The following is a 17,937-nucleotide window of genomic DNA, read 5'->3' on the forward strand; positions in this document are numbered from 1 at the left end:
TGTGGCAGGGCAAAAAGGACAACTTCCGTCTACGCAATCCCTTCCTCGTATGAAACGTGACGACATGTCGTTTGCATAAAGCACCCAACTTAGCGTCTTCCACACTCGTATGTTCCACAAAGGGAATCCCACTTGAGCAACTGCAAGTAGACACAGACTCTGAAAATTCAAAAATCATCGCAATGGAGAATTTCCATAACCGTAAGGACATTACTAACACTCGACCTCCACGTGGCTTTACAGATATTTTCAGGAGAGAGTTGGGCTTCTCTCATCCCAACGCTTTTGCTCGTCGCTTTTCAGCTTCGGAGGTTTTACCAAATTCTCTCTGTAATTTGGTTTTGATAATTTTCCGTTTGCCAAATTCTCTCATTAATCGCCGCCAATTGCCAAGTAATTTCAGTGGAAAATTAAGCTAAAAAAAGGAATCTCGGATTTGCATTTCAGTGTGATACAAGGAATAGAAAAAAAACTATACCATGAATCGATTATGATTTGCGTAGTTTCATGTTCTTGAATGTCTAAAGTTAATGTTATTCTGTTGAGACTTATAAATTCAATGCTATGGAATGCTTAACAATTCTTTGGACTACATCCATCAAATTAGTCCCTATATGTGGGCTATTTTAGTTCTAAGATTTTAAAAATTTTGCAAAACGACATTTATTTTTGTCCTTTTTAATACAAAATGAGTGTGAATATGACTAAAATAAATAAATTTTTATAAAATTAAGGACTGATAATTTTTTTTAAAAAAATTCAGAGACTAAAATGTTCTAACTCATACAATTGTGAAGTAGAGGGTTTACTTGTATTATTTGTCTTATGAGGCTTATTTTTTCCTTACAGGTTCTTGTAAAGAACATGAGTTTATATGGTAAATTAGATGGTCATGAAGGATGTGTGAATGCTGTCGAATTCAACTCCACTGGTGACCTTCTTGTATCAGGTTCTGATGACCGACAAGTTATGTTTTGGAATTGGGCGTCCAAAACTAGATTATTTGCATATGCTTCTGGCCATACGGACAACATATTCCAAACAAAAATTATGCCATTCACTGATGACTGCCGAATAGTGACTTCTGCTGGTGATGGTCAGGTAGCCAAATCCGCGAAAGTGTGCATGTGCATCAAACCAATATTCTGTTCAGCTACTTAGTCGCATGCTTAAATTCCCTTTGCTTCCTCATTTGTAGCAACAATTGAACATATGCCGTTTGCTCATATACTATATATATGATCTGTTGATTTTACTCATCTGATGCTTTGACTTTATATCTTTTCCATCTTTGGAACTTGAAAGGAGAAATAGCAGACTAATTTCCCTTTTGTCATTAGAATTTTTATGGTGGAAATGGAACTAGAATCTGACTTGAAGCCTTCACCTTGTGTCTCATGTGCTGTATGCAGCATCTTTTTCTGTTCAAGTAGCCAATATTGTATTCCAGGTTACTAAATTCTGCCAAATGTAAACAAATTGCCACCATAATTAAGCATAACATGTAGACACTGTTTCTATAGTTTTCTCTTTTGGTTGATTAATTTTATCAAGATGTGATTCCTCTTGTTCATCATCCAAATGATATTTGAAATCGCAATATTGGAAGTCCAGACTCCAGATTTAAGCTCAACCTAACTTATGCTTTTTTAAAGTGTCTGCTTGAGGCCCCTCCATTGGAAATTAATTTTTCCTTTTCAGGTAAGGCTTGGCCTTCTCCGGGAAGATGGCATAGTTGACACTGCAATGTTGGGGAAGCACCAAGGTTGTGTATACAAGCTTGCTGTGGAGCCTGGAAGTCCCTACATATTTTATAGTTGTGGTGAAGATGGATTTATTCAACATGTTAGTCCAGTATTACAGCATATTGCATGTTGAAGCTCCCCTTTATGCTATCCTTGAACAGTTATAAGTTTTGTTTCTTTTGCAGTTTGATTTAAGAAGTAGTTCTGCTACAAAGCTTTTCTGTTGTTCCTCAGTAAGAAACAATAAACAGCCTCCAAGTAAAATAGGGTTGAATTCCATTGTGATTGACTCTAGAAATCCATATTACTTTGCTGTCGGTGGATCTGATGAATATGCACGTGTTTATGACATAAGAAAATGCCAGTTGGATTCAACAAGAAATTCTGATCAACCTGTAAATACATTTTGCCCTCATCACTTAATTGGTTCAAATAATGTCCGTATCACAGGATTGGCTTACTCAAGCTTTAGTGAACTCCTTGTTTCTTATAATGATGAGCTCATCTATCTGTTTGAAAAGTCTGTGGGCTTGGGTTCTTCGCCTTCATCTGCTACATCCGAGGATCTGAAGAATATTCATGAGGCACAAGTTTATTCAGGCCACAGAAATGCACAGACAATTAAAGGAGTGAATTTTTTTGGCCCGAATGATGAATATGTGTTGAGTGGCTCAGATTGTGGCCACATATTCATCTGGAAGAAGAAGGAAGCTAAGCTGGTGAGATTAATGATAGGTGATCAACATGTTGTAAATCAACTTGAGGCCCATCCACATATACCTATCCTCGCTACTTGTGGTATAGAGAAAAATGTCAAAATGTGGCTTCCTCTAGGGAGTGATATGCCTCCCCTTCCTGCAAATGTGAAAGAGGTACAATCTCTATCTTTTTTTCCCTTCATCCTTTCCCCATTCTGCAAGTGCTTTCTGTACTTATACAAGATATGTTTAATGCATTTTGTTTTGGCCATATGATATGTTTATTGTTTCGTTCTTCATATGCTATTTTCGTTTATAAAACCTGGTTTACTTTCTTAATTGCATGTTTTCTGATTGTTAATACATGTGAACAGATAATCGAGGCAAACAGACAGGGCAGAGAAGACCGATCGCGGGTAACGCTTAGTCCTGATGTTATAATGCATGTTCTTCGCCTGCAAAGGCGACAGACGTTAGAATATATTGAAAGAGGACATAGTAGGGCAGATATTGTAAGTGATGATGAAGATGCAGAGGGATACCTTTTAGGATTCTTAGACGGTGATGCCTCTTCTGATGAGGATTCTCCAAGAAATTCCAGAGATTGCAACATTAGCTAAAGCTTAAAAAAGATGGTTTGGTTGCTTTGGCTCACTAATTCCTTAGAAATAGAAAATAATGTTAGCTTCACTGTTTTTCACTAAGCAGTACCATACACATACATGTTTGAAGCATGCCTTGATAACATGATTAGTTAGGGAAACAATTAGTGTGCAGAAGTGTAGAATCTGGATTGTTCCAGTTGAAGGTTAGATAGAGTGCAGTTAAACTCATATATTGTTGTGCATACAGGTATAAAATAAGTACAAATGTGTTTTGGTAATTAAAACAAGTGTAAATTTGATACTGTACAAATAAGTGAATAACCCTACTCTTGATTTTACGATGTTGAATGTCAACAGTGTTTTTCGTTAACATTCTTCTACATATAATGATGGATTCCACCTTTGATATAAAAAAGTTGGGATCAATAATTTATCTTCTAAAATTATTAGTTTTGACCGAAACAAAATTGCAAGAATAAAGAGGAAAATATTATACATTAAAAACCATGATAGATGTGTATGTCAAGATTGTATAAATAATAGCAAGAATCGTGTATATTGTATGAATAGTTTCTAATTTAAAGAAAAAAAATAAGTAATTTAAATTGAATAAGAAATTTTTTAAAAAATAATTTCAGTGTATTGATAGTAAAAAATTAACATGAAAGGAATGGAATTTTAATATAAAAAATGATTAAAGATAAATTTTAAGAATTTAAATTCCTAATAATTAAATTTGTAATATAAAAGTTGATTTATTTTTATCTAATGAAACCATTCACGTTGTGAATAATGCTAATGTGAGTCCTAATAAAAGAAATATCAGTTGGTGTTTAAATGAACGGGAAAGTTTTTTGGCTTTATTAAAAATATATAAATTATTTTATATTTACCTTTTTTAAGATATTAGAAGTATATGATAGAGTATTAAATACTCTTTAACAAGGGTCTTGACATTTAATTTGTTTCCCTTTTTTAATAAAATAATTAAAGTGATTCTTATTATAACAGTCTTATATTTAAACTTTAATCTTATAAATAATTTATCTCTAAATGAAATTGATAAAAAAGAACATGAAAATGTTGAGAATACTTTAGCATTCAAGGGCTTCTTTGCTGAATATTTAAGGTCAATAAAAAAATTTATTCTTAGAAAATACAAAATTGTTGAATTATTTTACTATATAAATTTTACATGTAAAAAGGCTATTATCGCGTTAAGTTATTCTAATCAAAGTATGCATTCCGCAATTTTTCCCGCAACACAATATTTGCTAAAGCGTATTTTTACATTTACATTCAAATTATTATAAATTTAATTTTAAATAACTTTATTAGTCATAATTTTTATTTTAGGTTTTTGTATATAAATTTTTTAACGTGAATTTAAACATTTATTAAAACTAAATTTTAATGACGGAGAAAATTTCGTTATCGGTCGAATACTCGTATATAGAATACTTTTCTTTTGAATCATATGAAATGTAATATTAATTTATTGGATTGAATTGTCAATATATTGTTACTCAAAATAATATTTTCATATTACTAAAGACTAAATTATAAAGAGTAAAACATTATTTGTATTGCTTTTAGTTTTAACAAAATTTAAATTATATATTCAAGAAATCAAAACATGTAGCAGTAAAAGGAACAAAAAGTTAAGCTAAACAGTAATGACACTCTAGGAATGACTTTTTAATAGGAATAATTTTAATGAAGAAATATTTTTTAAAATTAAAATTAAATTCCGTTAATACCATATATTAGACTTAAACATTTACATCATTAAATTTTTTTTAAATTTGAAGTTTAAAGTTTCATCCTTTGAGTTGTTTTTCAAAAACTTGAGGCTAGATAACCTTATGATTAAAATATGATCCTTATAATTTTTATTTTTTTATACTGATGTTGGTTCCTAATTAACTATCGTTACTGTAACTTTTATCTTACAAATATTAAAACAATATAAATAATATGAATTTATATTAATAATATAATATATTACACTAGCAAATAATTTTTTTATGATATTAATAGATTAAATACTAGTATAATATATTATACTTTTAATCTGATTTTAAAGTATATCTTAACAAGTTGATTTTGTTAGACAAAAGTTATACTGATCAGTAATTTTTTTGTGCACTGTATAGAGATATTATTAAATCAAAAGATACATTATAAAAATTTCAATCTTAGCAATATTAAATAAAACTAAATTAAATAAAAAAAACTTTAAATACTTTAATTCTTAATTATATTAAATCTATTTTCAATTTTTCCTTTAATATCATACATAACTATCAAAATTTTAAAAATTTAATCATTAAAATTTGTTATCTCATTTAAAAATTGACTATAATACGTAATAAAACGTAAAAATTAATAAGTTTGCATACTCTTATTTTAAAGAATTAGTTGCACTCTGCATATAAGTAAAAAAGAATATGTATATATTTCACCCAAAAATAATGATATGTAATTATTGAGATATGATGAATTGATAAATAACCTTAATTTCAAAAGTTAAGATATATAATATAAATAAATAAAACTATTTTTAACGTTTGATAAATTTTTATTTAGTAATAAAAAGTAAATTTTTAAATACACATGCATACATATATTTCTTTAAGTTTGAATTTATATAATTTTAATTTATTAAAAATAATAATTATTTTTTACGAAAGATTTAGTATAAAATGTTAGTTGGGGACAAGACTAAAATATATATATAAATAAAAAGTAGCAGGAAGTATTATAAAAGATAGCGTAATTTCAAATCGAGTGCTGATACGAAAATTTAACATAATTTTAAAATCATACACAACTATACAAAATATACAGATGCTGTAGACAAGTGTGTCATGCCACTAATTCAATCCTTTCTATATTTTATTCTGTGAAGAAGAAACATCAATTAAACCAAAAGAAAAAGGTAAAACTTTTATTCTCTACCACAAAGACAAAAGAAGAGTCAACGACATAGGAATGGGCTCAAAAGTGCGATTTGAAACTCATTTACGTGCAAAATGAACGGTACAACCAAGCAGATTCTAGAATATTGTTTACAGAGCAGTTGTCAAAATAGACAAAGAAGATCTTAAGTATATAATCATGCCATTAATCAATCTTAATCATTAGGGAGACAACTGTGGCCATTCCTGCATACATTATGTAAATCATGCACCGCCATCTCTTTTTTATTCCATCATAGTTGAGTGTTAATTACGAGAGTCAATTGGAAGTTGCATTAATCATTAGTGCATAAAGTTAGCGCAATGTTGGTTAGGTTTATCTGAAAATTAATGATAGAATAAGTGGTGTATGAAAATTTGATGTCAGCTGGGACAGCGATAATTTTTATTTATTATTTTTTAAAATACATTTGATATACATTCTTCGAGTTAGGTGTATATGTTTAGAGGATAAAAAATAATAATAAATGTGATAGATAATATATGACATATTATGTTGATACAAAGCACCTTGAAATGAAAAGAGGCCTCATTTTATCCTATTTGGATGAATAAAATAAATAACGAGATGTGCCAAATACCTTGCTTTCATCGTTTCTCAAAATAGAAAATTTTCCCACTTTGTGGATTAGTTCGATCATGTTGCTAGCACGTTACATAACGAATACAATGATACCCATATTTATCAAATTATACGAGTACAAGACCATCTTGTGTTGCATAAAATTTGGAACCAACTTAGAAGCACACATGCAAAATATATCATTACTTATTACAATCGAACAGCATCTCCTCTTAAACTTTTGCATGCTTGTACAAAGTAGAACATAGCAAATAATACCCAAAGTTGATGCCCCCCAACAGCACTAACAACCAGTAAAAATTATCAAGCCTTCCATGATTTATGTCATCATGTAACCAACCAGTGCTTCTGCGAACTTGGTCAATTAATGCTGTACTTAGGTAAAAAGATATTCCTATGATCATTGAAATCATAGCAGTTGATGTGCTCCTTAGTGAATGTGGAAGTTGTTGATAGTAGAATGTAACTTGTGCTGGAAAATGAAACGCTTCTCCAATGCCAACTAACACTAACTGTGGAAACAACCAAAGGACAGACATGGGCACAATTGGGTTGGATTTCTCTTGAGCCATGTGCCCATTTGCTATCTTGAGCCTCTTTGATTCAACAAGAGCTGAGACAACCATCGCAAGAACATTGAACACGTGGCCTACTCCAACTCGTTGGAGAGGAGTAGCAGATTTACCAATCAGCTTTTGCCACGTAGGCCTAAGCACCTTGTCAATAAGGGTGAGGAAAATGGATGTGGATATTAGGGGTATTACCGTAATAGAGCCAGCAGGGAATTTAAAATGGGGTCCTATAACTCGATCTGTGGCTAATGCTTGAAGCACTGTCAAGCTACCTTGGACTCCTATTGGAGTGGCCAGGAATATACTTGTTGTCCATAGTGGCAATATTCCAATAACAGTTTTAAAATCTTCCACTTGTTGAACTGTGCATAGCCTCCATGGCTTCTCAATTGATCCATTTGATTGAAGGTCTCCATCAATTACCAGAGCTGCACGATTGAAGAACCTGCATTTGCATGTAACTAAGGAACTGTATGTATTACTAGTTTGAACACACATTTATTATATTCACTTAACTCCTTAATGTAGAAGCTAGTTCCCTTCTTGAGCAATTAGAATCTTGGAATACATAACGTTTAAGTAAATTGAGTCGATTTTGATAAATTTCTTCGTAAACATTTATATGCGAAGAAAAAAAATAATTAAAATTAACTAATCTGCTCAAACTATTTTTAGATACTGTCGTGGAACTTATTCCTAAGCGCTGTACAACCTTATCATCTAACTTCTTTATAAATTTCTATAGATTTAACTTACCTTTGAAAGATCTTATTAATGGATTTACGAGTAAAAAACTCTAAAATCAGAACCTAATTCTTCCATTTAAGTGAAAACGTGGGTGTACCACTTTTCTCAACATGAAGCTTTCTCTATAACATTTCAGTGTATTCTTGCACTACTAAGAAACGAATCAAACAAGGAGAAAGGCTCATATACCTTTATATGATTCGGTTCCACTACCACTAGTCCATTATATTAACAATAACTAGTCACACTATCTTTAAGTAAGGTTTTTAATAAATTTTGTTGCACCAAACAAATTTACTAGAGGCAGTAAAGGTAACACCAATCACAATAACAAACTTAGTACCTTAATCTTTCTCCTGGTGTTACTGGAACCACCTCATCATGACCACCATAATAATCCTTTGTTGTCGACGATGGCTGATATTTCCATTTACGAATAGTAGCAACAAGAACACGAGCCAAATCCAAAAATGCACTTCCTTGGGGATTATCGGGGCGATAAAATCGATAACCCAGTAAGAAAAGGATTAATGCTACAAAGGTAGCCGCGCCACATATGCCAAAGCCCAAACCCCAACTCACATTATCCTCAACATAGAAAAGCCCAGTAAAGGCTATAATAGAAGCAATATACCAAGTGAAAAAGAACCAGTTGAAAAATGTTCCTTGATGCTCTGTCTTATCAAACTGGTTTGCTCCCAGTGATGCTGTTGTGAAGCGTGCACCCCCAAAACCAATTGCTGTTAAAGCTATGCCCCCATATAGGACTGTGTATTGGATTTTCGAAGGGGAGTTGCACAGGTTTGATCCATCGTTACATAGATGAGGCTTTAACGATTTGATAGTTGCTGTCAAGGCTAAAATAATTGTACCCTGCAAATGCAATTTCATTTATTATTGTTTATTGCCATAGAAGAAATAATAAGTAAAAACTAGGAAAGAAATGAAACATGATTTGTGTAACAAAGGTGACAATGATGTTATAAAAAAAAAATTGAAGATAGCGAAATATAAAATAAGGTTTAAATGTTTAATTTGTTTAAAAAAAATACTCTTTTTTTTTACAATATTCTTAACGTATTTTATGGTAAAAGAAAGAGAGAAATCATAGTTAGAGTTTATTTTAACTTTTTTTTTATCGTAAAAGATATGGATATAGATATAAAAAAAAAGTGTGAAAATATTCTTAAATGTTTTTAGAGCATGGAATTTTACAATTGACTTTAACTTATGTATTATAATTAAATATTTCTATTTGAGATTGATTTCTTATGGTTTTGAAAGTGGGTTAAAAAAAAATTAAAAGTGTATTTTGAAAAGTTTATAAAAAATATTCTATTACTCATATATTTTTAATTTATTTTAATAATTTATAGTCTAAACTCTAAGGTAATAAAAAATTATTAAATATGTATTTAATTAAATTATTATTTGGACACATCATAACTCGTCTTGTTTAGTGATAGGTTAGTATATCAACCCACTCAAGTAGTAAAAATTTGAAAAGCTAACAAAAATAAATGAGAAAAATATAAATTCTTTTGAAAAGTAAACAAAAATACATATTAATTTTATTATTTAAATAATTAAAAAGTAATATTACATGTTGTATCGTGTCTAAATATTTGTATTTTTCACTCTTATATGTATACATGTATATATTCTAAAAATACACTAAAAAAACTAAAAATAAAAAATTTACCTCCAAAATTGTTCAAATAACATTTTTAAATAAGATTAAAAATATAAATGGGAGTAAAAATTGAGAAATAATGAAAATCAACTTTAGGTTGGACATTTTAAAAACTTATAAATTAAAAATAAAGAATAAGAAAAAGTAATAAAGAGCCGACTCAACGATTGGTTTATGGGGGACGGATTACGCAAATCGGTACATAACTTGCTAATAATTAACCGGTAAACCAAGTACAAATTCAACCCACTTTGACAACACTAGACTGCACTTGAGTCAATTAATGATTGGTAACATATTGAAAGTTGAAGCTGATCAAGTAAAGACTAGTCTTAATTACCCTTAATACGATCATATCCCAAAACAATCTTGCTGGGAGAAAAGATCCAGTTTTCAAACAAAGTTAGGAAGAATAATTACCAGCAAAGAAACAGAAGAAGAAACCAAGGCAACAGGGAAAGAACCAAAGCAAGAGTCAGCAATGATTGCCGCAACAAATGGGAAAAGCGAGGAGCTTCCATTAGCTATGTTTGCAACCTGAGCCGCAGTGATGCTCTCTATGTTGAACTCTCTTATCAGATATACAATCAAGTTTCCAATTATTCCTGCTCCTCCAAGTGACATCCCCGCCACTGAACCTGTTCAGCAATACAAATATACATTATTCACAAATTGTTTAGAATAAAAAAAAATTATCAACACTTTCGAAAAAATAGTTTATAACTGTTGTAAAATTTTTAAATTTTATTTCAATAAACATTTTTTGTGTAACTTGTTAAAGTAATTTTTTCTTAATTACCTTAAGAAAATTATTTTTTAATTTATTAATTAAGTGTTTAATTAAACTGTATATAGTGAATGTTTATGAGCAGTAACATGCAGCAACATAGAAAGAGAAAGAGGAAGAGAGAGAGACCAATGATGAAGGGAAAAGTTATCCAACCGCCTCTATTGCTCCCACTGTTCATGTTCTGTGCTTCTCTGCGGGATGTGAGTGGGTTATTCATTCCTTCCATCCAACTTTTTGCTTCAAAACTCGAGTGGTATTCGTTTTTATAGGAAACTTTGTCTTGCACGTGTTTTTTTTTTTTCTACTTTTTTTCAGGAGAGGTAGGAAAACAACAAAAAAAGAAAAAAGAATGCTAAGAAGTACATGATAGTGGCCATGACGTTTTTCTAACGTCAATAAAAAGTCATTGGAAGGTGCTACCCTTTGGAACAATCATGGTTACTAACTCTTGTTTAAGCTGAACCAAACAAACAGCACATTCATACAATTGCCTCTTGATAAACATGAACAATTTTGAAATTAAGTTTTTGTTTGTATTTGTTTATTTATGTTTCTTTAATTATATAATAAAATAATGTGCCCAAGAATGTGAGAGGGGGTTAGTTCATGGGGACACTCCACAATTAATGCGACCATGGATCACCCTGTCACCAAGCAGCCACTTTCATAGTCATCCATCTCCATTCGTTGACTTCTCCTTTGACACCCATCATCGATTCTTAAACTTCAAGTACAACACAATCGCTAAACAGCACTAACAACCAGTAAACATTATCAAGCCTCCCATGATTTATGTCAGCAGGTAACCAATCGGTTCTTCTACGAACTTGGTCAATTAAGGCTGTGCTTAGGTAAAAAGATATCCCAATGCTCATTGAAACCATAGCACTTGATGTGCTACTTAGTGAATGTGGTAGTAGAATGCAACTTGTGCTGGAAAATGAAGCGCTTCTCCAATGCCAACTAACACTAACTGTGGAAACAACCAAAGGACAGACAAGGGTGATCTGGGATTGGATTGCTCTTGGGCCATGTGCCCATTTGCTAACTTGAGCCTCTTCGATTCAAACAGCGCTGAGACAATCACGGCAAGCTCATTGAACATGTGGCCTACCTTAGATTTTTTGGGCTCCTTCTTGCGTTGGAGAAAGGTCCAACTATACTAGTTCACTGTGTCTTGTTAAAACTAAAATTAGTAGATAGGGAACAAATAGACTATGAATAAGACTATTATTTTCACACATCACTCTATTGTTATTTTTCATATTTCAGTGGCAGATTTTTTTACTGTTGAATAAGTCTAAAAAGGAAGAAATAGATATTGCAATTTTGTACTATGCAATTGAGATTTTTTTATTTTTTTGTTTCTTGTTTGTAAATAGTTTTTTATCCTTACTTTAAAAAAATTTTCCTGGTGTTACAGGAACCATCTCATCATGACGACCATAATAATCCTTTGTTGGGGACGAGGTCTGATATTTCCATTTACGAATCGTGGCAACAAGAACTCGAGCCAAATCCAAGAATGCGCTTCCTTGTACCCTATCGGGGCGATAAAATCAATAACCCAGTGAAAAAAGGATTATTCCAATAAAGTTAGCCTCACCACATATGCCAAAGCCCAAAGCTTATCATCAACATAGACAAGCCCAGTAAAGGCTACAACAACTTATTTGCTCCTAATGATGCTGTTGTGAAGCCGTGCCCATAGAGAGCTATGCCCCCATACAGAACTGTGTATTGGATTTTCGAAGAGGGGTTGCACGGGTTTGATCCATCGTTACATAGATGAGGCCTTAACGATTTGATATATGCTGTCATGGCCAACATAATTGTAAATGTTTTAATTTTGTTTATCCTGTTTACTATTACTTTAAGTTCAATAAATGAATGCACACCATATGAGAAATAACAAGGAAAAACTAGGAAAGATTTAAAATGTTGAATGGAATAGATGTGACAATCATGTTGAAGATAGAGAAATAGAAAATAAGCTTAGGATGTTAGAATTGTTTCAAAAGCTACACTCTTTTTTTAAGTATACTTGTGTATTTTATGGGAAAAACAGATATATTTCTTAATTTCAGTTTCTTTTTACTTTTTTACCATAAAAGATATGGATATGGATTAAAAAAAATGTGTGAAAAATGCTTTTAAATGTTTCTAGAGCGTGCAATTTTATACTTGAAATGACATTTATATATCATTATAAATTTATTTATTATAATTACAAATATATATTTCTACTTCATTATTTGTCGTTACACATAAATCGAAATTCCAAGTAGAAGATATTCGATTACTCACATAAAATTATTCATGGTGGATTTTTTTTCCTTTTTATTTAGATTAGCTCGTTTTAAAATGAAACATAGTTTTGTGAAGAATTAAACACAATTATAATTTTAAAAACAATTACATAACATGTTCGAAACACAAACAATGTGTGTTGCTGTTGATGCAAACAAAGATCACTAGGAAATTAAAAACGCTTGAATGCACCATCTCGTTAAAATCAATGGTAAATACGAACAATAGTTACCTTTTTCTTTTAATTACTTCAAATTTAGCGCTATAGAATCTAAAAGTGGAAATGTGATATATTTAGGATTTTTTTTCTCCTTTTAAATATATTTTTATTTTAAAAAAAATTTGTTAAAATATAATTTAAAAATAATTTTTTATTTTCACTTTTTAAAACTGAAAAAAAAAATACTATTAAAGTGTTTTTGTTTTTCTTCCTAAAACTAATGAAAGTTCAATTAAAAATAATTTCAAAACTAAATTACTAAACAACTTTTACTTTTATTTTTATCCTAAAAATAGTTTTATAAAATAGTTTTAAAATATAATTTTTAAAAACTAAAAATTTAAACGAAATCAAAGAAACCCTTAATATTTTATTCTACTATTAAAAAAGTTTGAAGTGAGACTAATTTACTGTTTGTAAAAGTGAGTAGAAAACATCAAGCGTTTACTTAAAAGAGTTTATAAAAATATTTTATAATAATTTTAAAAATTATTATTTTTATAAATTATTTTAATTTATGTTAATAAGTTTTATAATCAAGATTATAGTTTAAACTATAATGCAATAAAAAAATTATTAAAAAATATTTATTAGTATACCAACTCACTCAAATAATAAAAAATTTGAAATTAATAAGAAAACTAAAAATAATAATATTATAAAATTATTCCAAAAAAGAGAATAAAAGTAAAGATTGATTTTATTATTTAAATAAATAAAATTTAATATTATATCTAATTATTTTTATTTTTCACTTTTTTAATACTTGTTTACATATATTTATTTTTAAAATATACTCAAAAGTTAAGCAAAAAACTAAAGATTTTATCTCTAAAATTGTTAAAAATATAAATAAATAAAAGTTAGAATGCAAATGGGAGTGAAAATTGTGAAGCAACGAAAATAAAGTTTAGTTTGTACTCTTTAAAAACTTATATATAATTAAAAAAGAATAAGAAAAAAAAAACCGACTCAACGATTAGTTTGTACAAGATGAATTACGCAATTTAGTATATTACATGCAAATAATTAACGGTTTAACCAAGTTCAGATTCGATCCACTTTGACAACACTATACTGCACACTGCAGTCAATATAATTAGTGATTGGTAACAATATTGAAATATAATGCTCAAGTAAAGATTAGTCTTACCCTTCATACGATCATAACCCAAAAGTGTTGTATGAACAGCAGAAATAGGAAAATGAAAGAGATAGTGTTTTGGGAGGAAGACATCATCGTTTATTCAATAGAAAAGCCTTTTAAATAGGCTGTACAGCAAACGGGAAGCGAACAGAAAATATGAAGCTAACTCCTAAAATATTGGAAAGTATAACAACTTTAAATCAAATACTAACTACTGCTGTAAAATAGGAAGTAACACGTAACAAAGTCAAAACTATCTTAACAAATCCTCCCTTAAACTGACATTAGTTTCTAATATCAGTTTAAACTAAGAACTTTCTGTCTTGCTAACTCCAAGCATCTGCCTCAACTTCTGAAATGCTGCAAGTTTGAGAGCCTTTGTGAATATGTCTGCGATTTGATCCTCACTCCTGCAGTAAACCAAGTCAATTTCTTCATTACTTGCCCGTTCTCTCAAGAAATGGTATCGAACATCAATATGTTTACTTCTCCCATGTAAAATAGGATTTTTGGACAGCTTTATGGTTGAACTATTATCACAGTAGATAAGAGTAGGCCCTTTTTGCTTGAAATGAACTTCCTCAAGAAGCTTTCTCAGCCAAATGGCTTGACAGACACATGCTGATGCAGCTACAAGCTCTGCTTCTGTTGTCGATAGAGTGACAATTGGTTGCTTTCGAGAAGACCATGAAACAGCTCCTGACCCCATTTTAAAGACATAACCAGATGTACTTTTCCTATCATCTTGGTCACCAGCATAGTCGCTATCCGTAAAGCCAATCAAATCTGACTTTTCTCCCTTTTTGTACAAAATTCCATATTCACTTGTACCTTGCAAATATCTAAGAATTCTTTTTGCTGCTTGAAGATGCACTTCCTTCGTAGTTCCATGAATCTACAAATGAGACTTACAGCATACATTATATCCGGCCTTGTCGTAGTGAGATACATCAAGCTTCTCACAATTTGCTTGTACATAGTGCTGTCAACATTTCTTCCATTGTCATCTTTTACTAACTTCAAACTCGTCTCTGCTGGTGTGCAAGCTGGATTACAGTTCTCCATTTGAAACCTTCTTAGAATCTCTCGCACATACTTCTTTTGAGAAATAAAGATACCTGTATCTGATTGAATAACCTCTATACCCAGAAAATAATGCATTCTTCCAAGATCAGACATGTCAAATTCAGCCATCATGGACCTTTTAAACTTATCAAACATAGTCTGATCAGTTCCAGTAAATAACAAGTCATCAACATACAAACAGACCAACAACAATTTTCCACCATTGTCAACCTTCACAAAAAGTGTGTACTCATAAGGACATTTCTGAAAGCCTTCTTTGAGAAAATAAGCTTCTATACGACTATACCAAGCTCGTGGAGCTTGCTTAAGTCCGTATAAAGCCCTTTTTAATTTATACACTTTATGCTCTTGTCCAATCTTAACATAACCAGGAGGTTGTTTAACAAATACCTGCTCATTCAAATCTCCATGTAGGAATGCTGACTTAACATCTAACTGGAAAATTGGCCAAGAATTTTGTGCAGCCAATGCGATCACCATTCTAATTGTGTCATGCCTAGCAACTGGAGCGAATATCTCTTTGTAATCGATGCCAAACTCCTGGCTGTACCCTTTCGCTACCAAGCGTGCTTTGCATTTGTCAACTTCACCATTCTCCTTCAATTTCGTCTTGTACACCCACTTCACTTCAATTGTTTTCTGTCCCCTTGGAAGATCAGTCAGCTCCCAAGTGTTGTTTCTTTCAATTGCAGCAATTTCATCATCCATCGCTTTCCTCCATTTTGATTATTTAGCTGTTTCTTCAAAAACTACTGGATCACAATCTGCAAAAAGAGCAAAATACATGAATGGATCTTCAGATTGGTTGATCCCAGGCACTTCATAATCCTTCATCCATACAGGTCTTTTTCTTATACGTGGTGATGTTGACTCTCCTGCAACTTCAGGTGCATTTTGAACTGCTACTTCCTCACGAGGTGGCTGCGAATTACCCTCAACTTGCAACTCTAAATCTGCTCCATCAAAGTCTGCTGCAATATTCTGTTGAACTTCATCCGTATCCCAATGCCAAAAGTTTTCTTCATCAAAAATTACATCGCGACTGACAATAATATTCTTAGTGCTAGGATTATACAATTTGAAAGCTTTAGTATAGTCACTAACACCAAGAAAGATGCATTTTTCTCCTTTGTCATCCAACTTCTTCCGCTTTTGGTCAGGAACATGGGAGTAAGCAATACATCCAAAAACTTTGAAATGACTGACATCGGGTTTCCTTCCGCTCCATGCCTCTTCTGGTGTCATATTCTGAACGGCAAAAGTTGGACTCCTATTCAGAATATGAATGCTCCAATTGATCGCTTCTGGCCAGAACTTCTTTGGAATTTTGCTCCGTTGCAATAGACTTCTCACCATGTTAAAGATGGTTCGATTCTTTCTTTCGGATACGCCATTCTGCTGCGGTGTATAAGCTGCTGTCAATTGCCTTTTAATGCCTTGCTCTTCACAAAAATTTGTGAATTCCAGCGAATTATATTCCCCTCCACGATCTGTCCGCAACACTTGTATTGGTTGTCCTGCTTCTTTCTCAACCATTGCTTTATAGCTTTTAAAAGCTGTTAAAGCTTCAGACTTTTCCTGCAAGAAATAAACCCCCAAGTTTTTCTACTCAAGTCATCAATGAAGGTGATAAGATATCGCTTACCTCCATTAGAAATGGGATTAATTGGCCCACAAATATCAGAGTGCACAATCTCCAATAGTTTTCTTACTCTCTCGTATTTTCCTTTTGGAAATGGTTCTCGATGTTGCTTACTGAGAACACATTCCTCACATACATGTTTAGGACTAGAGAAATATGGAAGACCAGTTACCATATTTTTCTGTTGAAGTGTCTTTAAACCTCCAAGACTAAGATGACCATAACGAAAATGCCAACGCTGCACTTGATCAATCGAACTTGCTGCATAACATGATTGAGTAGAATGATTGAGGTGGAGAGGAAACATTCGATTTACTGTCATAGCCACTTGAGCGATCAATCCCAATCTGTCATCTAGAATTCGACACACACCATTTTTAATTGTGATCTCGTAACCCTTCTCTTGCAGCTGACCCATACTTAACAAATTGGTCTTTAAATCTGGGACAAAAAGGACATTAGACATGGTTTGTGCAACATTGCTTTTAGTTAGTAAAGTTACTTGCCCTTTTCCCATCACTAAGACTGTAGAATTGTTTCCAAATTTCGCATTATCTCTAAAGGATTCATCAAGAATGGAAAATACGGACTTATCTCCACTCATGTGATTGCTGCACCCGGTGTCTAAATACCACAAGTTCTTGCTGGTTGACTCCCTTTCATGACAAACCATCAGCAATGAGATTTCTCCAACTTGCTCTTCCTCCTTTTCTGCGAAATTAGATGCTTCACCATGTGTATTTGGCAAATTTGATCGGCATTCTGATTTGTAATGACCAAATTTGTGGCATCGATAGCATTCCACATTTGTCTTGTCTGCTGACCTTGCCTGATAACCACCTCGTCCCCTTCCTCTTTCCTGAGATTGGTTTCGTTGGTGCTGATTCTGTTGATAACCATAGTTTCCTCTGCCTCGACCTTTGCCATAGCCTCTACCTCGACCTCTATTGTTATTGTTTGATCCACGTCCTCCATCTCCTTTGCTCGAATGATCTGATGAAACTTTTAATGCTAATTCTACATTGTCTTGCTGCTGCAGCTTTCTTTCATGAACCAATAATGAACCTTGCAATTCATCAATGGATAAAAGATCAATATTTTTTGACGCCTCAATGGAA

General features: G+C 31.9%; 2 protein-coding genes across 2 annotated transcripts; one reads left to right on the forward strand and one right to left on the reverse strand.

The window, feature by feature from the left end:
• The first annotated feature begins 117 nt into the window (after positions 1-117).
• Positions 118-3,415, forward strand: LOC113856096 (DDB1- and CUL4-associated factor 8). The gene is made up of 5 exons (XM_027487766.1): positions 118-311; positions 850-1,101; positions 1,702-1,845; positions 1,931-2,617; positions 2,818-3,415. The coding sequence occupies exons 1-5, from the start codon at positions 183-185 to the stop codon at positions 3,061-3,063; spliced, it is 1,458 nt and encodes a 485-aa protein (XP_027343567.1). The 5' UTR covers positions 118-182; the 3' UTR covers positions 3,064-3,415.
• A 3,409-nt stretch (positions 3,416-6,824) lies between these two features.
• On the reverse strand, positions 6,825-10,640 carry LOC113855956 (protein NRT1/ PTR FAMILY 2.6-like). Its single transcript, XM_027487585.1, has 4 exons — positions 10,541-10,640; positions 10,045-10,262; positions 8,275-8,804; positions 6,825-7,629 (listed from the first exon to the last, which is right to left on the reverse strand). The coding sequence occupies exons 1-4, from the start codon at positions 10,638-10,640 to the stop codon at positions 6,825-6,827; spliced, it is 1,653 nt and encodes a 550-aa protein (XP_027343386.1).
• Between the last annotated feature and the right edge of the window lie 7,297 nt (positions 10,641-17,937).

Source organism: Abrus precatorius, unplaced genomic scaffold (assembly GCF_003935025.1).
Source record: "Abrus precatorius isolate BTA unplaced genomic scaffold, Abrus_2018 Scaffold11, whole genome shotgun sequence".
NCBI lineage: Eukaryota > Viridiplantae > Streptophyta > Magnoliopsida > Fabales > Fabaceae > Abrus > Abrus precatorius.

Excerpts from the sequence above, each read along its gene's own strand:
- LOC113855956 (XM_027487585.1), bottom strand. The coding sequence starts at position 10,640 with ATGGAAGGAATGAATAACCCACTCACATCCCGCAGAGAAGCACAGAAC. Across the intron at positions 8,805-10,044 it reads CTTCTTCTGTTTCTTTGCTG|GGTACAATTATTTTAGCCTT; the intron begins GTAATTATTCTT and ends TTGCATTTGCAG. Across the intron at positions 7,630-8,274 it reads ACACCAGGAGAAAGATTAAG|GTTCTTCAATCGTGCAGCTC; the intron begins GTACTAAGTTTG and ends ATGCAAATGCAG.
- LOC113856096 (XM_027487766.1), top strand. The coding sequence starts at position 183 with ATGGAGAATTTCCATAACCGTAAGGACATTACTAACACTCGACCTCCA. Across the intron at positions 1,102-1,701 it reads CTTCTGCTGGTGATGGTCAG|GTAAGGCTTGGCCTTCTCCG; the intron begins GTAGCCAAATCC and ends TTTCCTTTTCAG. Across the intron at positions 1,846-1,930 it reads AAGATGGATTTATTCAACAT|TTTGATTTAAGAAGTAGTTC; the intron begins GTTAGTCCAGTA and ends TTTCTTTTGCAG.